At 39.9% G+C, this 9,852-nt stretch overlaps 1 protein-coding gene and 2 non-coding genes across 3 annotated transcripts; all 3 read right to left on the bottom strand.

Moving 5' to 3' along the window:
• Positions 1-826: 826 nt before the first annotated feature.
• On the bottom strand, positions 827-6,327 carry hspa8 (heat shock protein 8). Its single transcript, XM_037748192.1, has 9 exons — positions 6,172-6,327; positions 4,463-4,672; positions 3,890-4,095; positions 3,643-3,795; positions 2,648-3,203; positions 2,072-2,274; positions 1,670-1,868; positions 1,358-1,590; positions 827-1,266 (listed from the first exon to the last, which is right to left on the bottom strand). The coding sequence occupies exons 2-9, from the start codon at positions 4,665-4,667 to the stop codon at positions 1,078-1,080; spliced, it is 1,944 nt and encodes a 647-aa protein (XP_037604120.1). The 5' UTR covers positions 4,668-4,672; positions 6,172-6,327; the 3' UTR covers positions 827-1,077.
• Positions 1,937-2,029, bottom strand: LOC119476389. The gene has a single exon (XR_005204021.1). It is a non-coding gene; the product is annotated as a small nucleolar RNA SNORD14 (small nucleolar RNA).
• Positions 4,172-4,263, bottom strand: LOC119476383. Its single transcript, XR_005204015.1, has one exon. It is a non-coding gene; the product is annotated as a small nucleolar RNA SNORD14 (small nucleolar RNA).
• Positions 6,328-9,852: the final 3,525 nt, after the last annotated feature.

The raw sequence follows: 9,852 nt of genomic DNA, 5'->3' as shown, positions 1-9,852 counted from the left end.
AAAAGAACACACATCATTTTATCTTCTTAATGTCCTGATGAAGGTCCTTGTTGACTGAAACGTTGACTAATAAAGCATAGAAAAGTAAATGCGGGAGCAAGTCATTTTTTTGAAAAATACATTTTATCCCCAGCCAGAAATATATACATTTCATGCCACAGCTGTTTTGTGTTGTGAATGTTAAATTAGACTGACAATTCCAAATAGTCTACTTTAACAATCAACAAGAACCCCACTCTTCCATAATTTTAAGTATCGCCCTCAGCGTTTCACACGTGTTGCATGTGCTCCGTGCCTCTTTGAAATATACAAGATCTGTACCACAAAATACTGCTTAACATGTTTGTGGCACAATGTCCAAAAAGTCATTTTTACCAACATTAACTGGCATGTCTTGACATCTATGGCTTCACATGTAACTACAGCTGAGATGGTCTTCTAGATAGAAAGTCCCTTTGACCAGTAGATGTCACTATGTAGCCACGTGATTTGTACTGTCTGCATTGTGTGACTGTTTAAGAGAAACGTTACACATTATAGTAGAAATTCCTGTAAAACTTTTGTATCTCAGCACCTAAAATAGTTTAATCCCCTTCCTGTAATTAAGGCAGGTACAGGGTTACTCATCTTTTCCAGCAGTACATAAACAGTGAAAACAACATTGTAGTTTTACTAAAAGATACCAAGCAAAAGCAATCAGAAACAGTGCAGCCATTATAGAAACGAAAACTAGACTATTGATCAAATTTGAACACAGAGCTACTATGTGGGTGATTATCAGCTTCATGCTGAAAGGCTCTGCAGAACATAAAAAAGACGAGATTTGTGCAGAGGGTTAAGATTTTTTATTGTCAAGGCAGTGACATCTCCGTGTAAAAACACTTTAACACACATGTGAACTGACGCTCGACTACATGTTCTTCCCAGTTGTGTCGCAAACCATGCAATTAAGTGTGATCCCTGAACCCGGTTTTTATTTTTTTAAATTACACTCTTTAGCTTGTTGGAACTTGTGCTATAAGAGGGTTACTTTCTTAGAAAACATATCAGGAGTTGACAGCTGGAGTGATGAATGTTTTAGTCGACCTCCTCGATGGTTGGTCCGGAGGATCCACCGCCGCCGGGTGCAGCACCGCCGGCTCCAGGGAATCCACCGGCCATGCCTTCTGGCATACCACCAGCACTCTGGTACAGCTTGGTGATGATGGGGTTGCACACCTTCTCCAACTCCTTCTGTTGATGTTCATACTCTTCCCTCTCGGCAGTCTGCAAATAAGGACATTTTAGTGTTCTGGCCAATATATATATACACACACATACATATTTATGCACACAAATATATACACATATGATTTACCTGGTTCTTGTCCAGCCAGCTGATGACCTCGTTGCACTTGTCCAAAATCTTCTGCTTGTCGTCATCACCGATCTTGCCAACAAGCTTGTCATCCTCCACAGTGGACTTCATGTTGAAAGCATACGACTCCAGGCCGTTCTTAGAAGACACCTTGTCACGCTGGACGTCGTCTTCAGCCTTGTACTTCTCAGCTTCCTGGACCATGCGCTCAATGTCCTCCTTGCTGAGTCGACCTGGGAGCAAATTACATATTGTCAGAAATCGTGTCGCAGTACATTTGAGATTACGTTTTCTGATGAACTAAAAACTCACCCTTGTCGTTGGTGATGGTGATCTTGTTCTCCTTGCCAGTGCTCTTGTCTACAGCAGAGACATTCATGATGCCATTGGCATCGATATCAAATGTCACCTCGATCTGGGGAACACCACGGGGAGCAGGAGGGATGCCCGTCAGCTCAAACTTGCCCAGCAGGTTGTTGTCTCTGGTCATGGCACGCTCACCCTCATAAACCTGTTGGAAGTATGCAGCGTTAAGCAGACAGTTTTGAAATGATGGGTCTACAGTATGACAACTTAATTTCGCTCAGACATCCAAGGAAGGTCAGGGCCATCTTTGGTCTTGCGACCTCTGGTGGAAACTACGAATGGCAGGAATAAACGTCATCACTGCGAAATTGAAAGGCTGGTCGGTATAATTGACGTTGTTGTGCTTACTTGGATGAGCACACCAGGCTGGTTGTCGGAATAGGTTGTGAAGGTCTGAGTCTGCTTGGTAGGAATGGTGGTGTTTCGTTTGATCAGGACAGTCATGACCCCTCCAGCGGTTTCAATACCCAGGGACAGCGGGGTGACATCCAGAAGCAGCAAGTCCTGGACATTCTCAGACTTGTCACCAGAGAGGATGGCAGCCTGGACAGCTGCAAAAACAAGCATCATTTTTAGCATCCATGGTTATCATCCTTTACTTACTAAGAAAGTAACCATTTAGATTTCCAATATGTGAACACTAACTAAATAAATTTAGACATTTGCACCAATGTTTTGGGAGCTGTGAAAAGCACATGTCAAAAGTGTTTTTGTAATTAGTCTAACTGCTAGAAGGGGCAGACACAGGTCCACACTGCTGGATTTAAACATTGGGTACTAAAAATCAAAAATAAATTTAAATCAAATCAAGAACCAACAATTTGGCAAATTCCAGCTGCTACAGTTGTGAATCTCACAATGCAAGCAGCTGAGAGGAGAAGGGAATAAACTGGTGTGTGCATCCATCTGGCTGAAGACACTTACCAGCTCCATAAGCCACAGCTTCATCTGGATTGATGCTCTTGTTCAGCTCCTTTCCATTGAAGAAATCCTGGAGCAGCTTCTGGATCTTGGGGATACGGGTTGAGCCACCGACCAACACAATGTCATGAATCTGCCCTTTATCCATCTTGGCATCACGGAGTGACTTCTCCACGGGGTCTAAGGTGCCACGGAAGAGGTCAGCGTTGAGCTCCTCAAAACGAGCCCTGGTGATTGAGGTGTAGAAATCTACGCCCTCGTACAGAGAGTCAATTTCAATGCTAGCCTGGGTGCTGGAAGACAGGGTGCGCTTTGCTCTTTCACAAGCGGTGCGCAGACGACGGACAGCTCTCTTGTTGTCGCTAATGTCCTTCTTGTACTTGCGCTTGAACTCAGCGATGAAGTGGTTGACCATGCGGTTGTCGAAATCTTCCCCACCAAGATGTGTGTCTCCAGCAGTGGACTTGACCTCAAAGATGCCATCCTCGATTGTCAAGATGGACACATCGAAGGTGCCACCACCAAGATCAAAGATGAGGACATTCCTTTCAGACCCAACCTGAAATTAAAATCAATGTTAATATTTTCTAAAGCTAATCAATTATGATTAACTTCCTCAATATGATCATATACATTGGCATCACAAAAGTATAATATTGACATCATTCTAGGGATGCACAAGATTGGATTTCTGCCAATATGACGATGCACTGTTATTGTGACATGTCTACTATTAATGTGATGGCAGACGCAGACATAACGATTTTAAAAATGCACAGTCACTGGGCAAGATAAGAAAACTACTTACAACTTAATTTGCATGTAAAAACTTGCCATATTCATTTGTGTTAGTTTGGCCCTCTCATATCGGAGGACATTTCTGGCCGATGCCGATCGGTCATTTTAAAGCCTTTATCTGCAGATACAGATGACGTGCCGATATCATCGTGCATCCCTACACCATTCAAGTATATATGTATTTTTTCAAAGTTGTCTACCTTTTTGTCCAGCCCATAGGCGATGGCAGCAGCTGTTGGTTCATTGATGATACGCAGAACATTGAGGCCAGAGATTGTGCCAGCATCTTTAGTGGCCTGGCGCTGGGAGTCATTGAAGTAGGCAGGTACCGTAATTACAGCATTGTTGACGGTCTTAAAAAGGAAATAAGCCAAACATTAGCATAATTATATAATCATTTACATAAAAGCTTGCAGTATTTGTCCTGAGCTGTGTCAAATTACATACTTTTCCGAGGTAGGCTTCAGCAATTTCCTTCATCTTTGTCAGCACCATCGACGAGACCTCCTCTGGGTAAAAAGATTTTGACTCCCCCTTGTACTCAACTTGAACCTTGGGGCGGGTGTTGTCGTTGACTACATTAAATGGCCAGTGCTTCATATCTGACTGTACAACTGCGTCGTCAAACCTGCGACCGATTAGACGTTTGGCATCTGCAAAAGACAGATAATACAGTTTATTTTAAAAATCAAAAGGAATCTGCTTTCATGTGAGCTTCCATTAAGAAGATCACTCAGACATCCAAGGAAGGTTTGGGCCATCTTTGGTCTTTCAACCTCTGGTGGAAACTACGAATGGCAGGAAAATCGTCATCACAGTGAGAAAGGTCTTTAAGACTATTTATATTTTTCTGTCATTCTTGTCTCATGTTAATAGGAGTTAAAACTTCTAGACCATCCATTCATGATCCATTTTCAGTTGGTGCGTGTGACAAGAATGACAGAAGACCGCAATATAACCAGGATTGGAAATTTCCAACCCTGATTTATCACCATCCCATACAAAATAAGGAATTCTTACCAAAAACTGTGTTGGTGGGGTTCATGGCAACCTGGTTCTTGGCTGCATCTCCGATCAGCCTCTCCGAATCTGTGAAGGCCACATAGCTGGGTGTGGTCCTGTTTCCTTGGTCGTTGGCAATGATTTCAACTTTGCCATGTTGGAACACACCAACACAGGAATAGGTGGTCCCGAGATCGATACCAACTGCTGGTCCCTTAGACATGTTGCCTATAGAAATAAAAAAGGAAAATGGTTAATGTCATTGATTCAGTGTGACTTTTTAAAGCTTGTGTCAGCCAAAACTATTTCTGCGCAGTACACTGAAACACAAACACCAGTTAGAACTTAATACATGATGGATGTCACAATAAGGAGCTGTATATGGTAAATTAATTAGTCATAACTTGCCACTGTAGACTTTAGTGACTTTGTTGCCCAGTGGACATGACTTGGACTTGATCTCATGATATCTTAAATATATATAATGTATAAAATAGTGGTTTCCGTCTCTACAGTTAAATAAAATGTGTGTAACTGTATTAATAAACCCAAGGGCTAACCAGGCTGCAAAAGCATAGGCATTTAGAGAACATGGCTTTAGTTCTGGCCATGTGACAACAGTTGGCGTAAAGACTGGAAATAGAAGAAAAAGAAAAAAAGCAACTCTTCAACATGCAAGCAATAAACCGTTTCGTCACATTAACCCTGGTACAAGCTTGATCATAAAATAGTTGGACTGAACTGTAAGACAGCCATAAGGCGAATAGCCTTATAACAAACACTAGATGTGAAATAGTGTGACTCCAGACTGGTGCAGATAAATACAAAAACTCTGGATGTGATTTGTAATGCAAGTACTGCATTTACTCAAGTACAATTTTGAGGAGCTTGTAGATTCAAGATTCAAGTATTTTCTTGTACTTTTATCAGTATCAGAAATAATATAATATTTATTGATCCTCGGGGGGAAATTGGGTCAATATAGTTGCTCTCAAATATAAACACAAAGGAATATAAGAAAAGTTGTAATAAAGGAGTATGTGAAATGTAAATTATGTACATAATGCTACACTATATAACAATATATATAGAGTAATAAATAAATAAGAAATAATAACAGAAATATGTACAAATATGTGCATAAAAATTGAATAGATACAAAGACTTTTGTTCTATAGGGTTAGGGATAAAGGTAACAGTAAAATCAAAGAACATTATATTATTAATCTGATTATTCTCTTCGCTAAATTTCATATACATAAATCCAAATTTAGTTAATCTAAACCTTATTTTTTTGTACTTATAGGTGCAAATGGCAAATTCTTGAATCTTGAATACAAAGCCTTTTATTCTGAAAATCAACCGGAAGTCTTCTCCATCCCGGTTAGCGTGACGTCATTTTGTTCGAGAACATTCTGGAATGTCTCCCCCCGCCCCCTCCTCCTCCTCCTCTTCTCTATGCTAAGCTAACGGTAGCTAACTAAAACCGTTACAAGCATGACGTCATCTACAACCGTTACAAGCACCGGAGCTGGATTCGTCCACATTATTAATAATAACCTGCATCATTTACACGCAACACTTTTAATAAACAGATGTACATGTCGGTTAATATTGTTACCGAGTGAGAGAGAGCTAACGGCTAACTGCTAACTAACCGTTATTCAAACGAGCCGTGAAGCATTGTGGGGGATTCTACTGCATATATACAACTAGAGTTAACTCACCGAATGGTTGGACCGATGATGTCTTTCAGTGTTGGTGTGACAGCGGAGAGGCTGCTGGATGGGTCCGGTGCCGGTTAGCGAGAGCAAAGGGGGACTGGACCGGTACCGGAGCTGCTTTTATACCTCGGCAAAGCAGCCAATCAGATGGCGTGGCTGCGAGCACTTCCGGAACGCTCCACCAATCACGCTCCGTATATCTGATGACGTCAGTAATGAGGCAGCCTGCTTCCTGTTTTGGTCTGTTTTATAATCAGTGATAAAGAACCGCATGGCTCAGTGACTGTTTACAGCTTTGTCTGGTTCAGTGGACATAAACACGGTTATTTCTAAAGGGGGACATGTTTTTATTGTGATTTTAAATTAAATTTATAAAATAAACCAATAAAAGGAACTCTGAAATAACAAAACGTGAATTATTTGACTTGAATCGTGAATCTAGCATGGCTCAGTGACTGTTTACAGCTTTGTGTTGTTCAGTGGACATAAACACGGTTATTTCTAAGGGGGGACATGTTTATATTGTGATTTTAAATTAAATGTATAAAATAAACCAATAAAAAGAACTCTGAAATAACAAAACGTGAATTATTTGACTCAAATCATGTGAATCTAGCATTATAGCTTTGTCCGGTGATAGATATATGTAGTTATAGGCAAACGACACACGAGATTTTATATATACAATGGAATGAGTTTAAATTCGTATTCCATTGAGGATGTAAGTAAAGGCCAGCAGAGGTGATTTAATCCTGTCGTAGGCCCTTTTGTTCCCAGCGACCACCACATACTGCAACACACAGTAGCCTATTGTAGGCCTACTTCATTTATACTTCACATTTAGCAAATTACACAACCATCTTTCTCCATCAGCATGAGTCACTACTGAATTTCTGCACACTGCAACACTATCCGTTTTACTAGAAACATAAATGCACTCTTATTCCATGGAAATAAACATGTTTATTTCAAGGGGGAACATTTTTTTAATCGCAGGTCTTATTGATTTTAAATTAAATTTATAAAATAAACCAATAAAAAGAACTCTGAAATAACAAAACATGAGAATTATTTGACTCAAATCATGTGAATCTAGCATGGCTCAATGCATGTTTACACAGCTTTGTCTTGTTCAATGGACATAAACACGTTTATTTCTAAGGGGGGACATGTTTATATTGTGATTTTAAATTAAATGTATAAAATAAACCAATAAAAAGAACTCTGAAATAACAAAACGTGAATTATTTGACTCAAATCATGTGAATCTAGCATTATAGCTTTGTCCGGTGATAGATATATGTAGTTATAGGCAAACGACACACAAGATTTTATATATACAATGGAATGAGTTTAAATTCGTATTCCATTGAGGATGTAAGTAAAGGCCAGCAGAGGTGATTTAATCCTGTCGTAGGCCCTTTTGTTCCCAGCGACCACCACATACTGCAACACACAGTAGCCTATTGTAGGCCTACTTCATTTATACTTCACATTTAGCAAATTACACAACCATCTTTCTCCATCAGCATGAGTCACTACTGAATTTCTGCACACTGCAACACTATCCGTTTTACTAGAAACATAAATGCACTCTTATTCCATGGAAATAAACATGTTTATTTCAAGGGGGAACATTTTTTTAATCCCAGGTCTTATTGATTTTAAATTAAATTTATAAAATAAACCAATAAAAAGAACTCTGAAATAACAAAACGTGAATTATTTGACTCAAATCATGTGAATCTAGCATGGCTCAATGCATGTTTACACAGCTTTGTCTTGTTCAATGGACATAAACACGTTTATTTCTAAAGGGGGACATGTTTTTATTGTGATTTTAAATTAAATGTATAAAATAAACCAATAAAAAGAACTCTGAAATAACAAAACGTGAATTACTGTCTGCTTGTCATATATTGAGAGCCTTTTAACCTTTTCATTTATTTGCTGGTTTAACGGTTTGTCTATGAAGGACAGGAATTGCCTAAATAACATTGTGAAAGTCTGCTCCAAAATCATCGGAGCCCAGCAGAGCAACTTAAACTCTCTCTGGGAGAAACGTGTCCTCCAGAAGGCCAAAAACATTATTAATCACAACCAAATACTGTTCAGTGAGTTCACACTACCGCCTTCAGGACAGCGCTATCTGCCGCCTCACAGAAAGACAAACCGCTACTCCAAGTCATTCATTCCTTCCGCCATTACACTGCTGAACGCAGAGTAACTATCATGAATGAACGACAACAAAAATGTTTTATTTACTTTGAATGTACAGTTATTTTGCACTAACCACATAACGGTTGTCTGTGTTTGCATTAGGTACATTCTTGGAATGCAATTTGCAATGTGCAAATACTCTTGGCACTTTATTCTATTCTAATTATTTATTTATTCCTTTATTCTTTTATCTCGTCTTGTTTTTATTCTTGTATTCATTGTTTTTATTGCGAATATTTTTAATCTCGTACTTTTATTGTTCTGCACCTCCCCATATGCCACCTACTGTGTTCCCTCTGTCAATGATGATTGTGCAGTATGAATGTGTGTATATGTCTCGGTGGACTGCAGAAACTGAATTGCCCTTCGGGGATAAATAAAGCTCTCTGTATCTGTATCTGTATCTGTTATTTGACTCAAATCATGTGAATCTAGCATGGCTCAACACATACAGCTTTGTCCGGTGATAGATGTAGTTATAGGCAAGCGACATAGGAGATATATATATACAGGAAAAACAAAGTTTGGAAACTTGTGTTTGGTGGATTATTTCTCTGTTGTTCCAATGCTAATGGTCATTGTATTTTACATCGTTGGAAAGCCTGTTTATTTACCTTCGCAATGATGTCCAACTTGTAAGGATCATGCATTTGTGGGATGAGCAGCACAGATGATTATGTGGGTAGCGCCCAAGAAAAATTTGCCAAAATGCTCTAGTGTATTCTCATTAGGCTACCAGGAAGCCTGCAATGACTGCCCTTCACCGTCAGGCCCGTTTGCGCTGGTGTCGACAACACAGAAAATGGAACCTGAACATGTGGGGGAATGTCATATTCAGTGATGAGTCCAGGTTCTGTCTGCCAAAGTTGGATGGCAGGGTCAAAAGATGGAGACGACGCGGAAAACGCTATGCTGATTGTTGCACCAATGGAGTAACAGCTTTTGGTGGGGGCAGTGTCATGGTGTGACAATAAACATCTTGATCTTGAATCTTGAATCTTGAACACCCTGGGGGTAACGTCATTTCTCATTGATCAGCTGCAGGGACATGGATCATGCTCCAGTGTTTCCCATTAATTACGCCCGCCACAGTTTCATAATGAACCGACAATATCTTTAGTCTCTGTCTCAGCAACACACTCTCGCAAGATCTGGCAATTAACAATCGCAAACTCCCTAGCTCAGTGGTTCCCAAACTGTTTCACGTCGCGGACCCCTAAACTGACACAAATTAGACCACGGAGCCTCATTTGATAAGATTTTGTCTCAGGGTCTCCTTTTGCTTTAAGATGTTTCAGAAAATCTATGAATCCCATGACCAAAATATTCATACATTCTGTCACTATGTTACTTATGGATGGAATTATAGTGAAAATAAATGATTTGCCTTTTTGCTGGGGACCCCCTGGAACCTCCTCAATGACCCCTGGGGGCCCCGGACCCCATTTTGAATTTTTATCTAGT

This window comes from Sebastes umbrosus, chromosome 17 (genome assembly GCF_015220745.1).
Source record: "Sebastes umbrosus isolate fSebUmb1 chromosome 17, fSebUmb1.pri, whole genome shotgun sequence".
Classification (NCBI taxonomy): domain Eukaryota; kingdom Metazoa; phylum Chordata; class Actinopteri; order Perciformes; family Sebastidae; genus Sebastes; species Sebastes umbrosus.
Note: the sequence above shows the minus strand (reverse complement) of the source record. Positions and strands in the feature narration are given on the sequence as shown.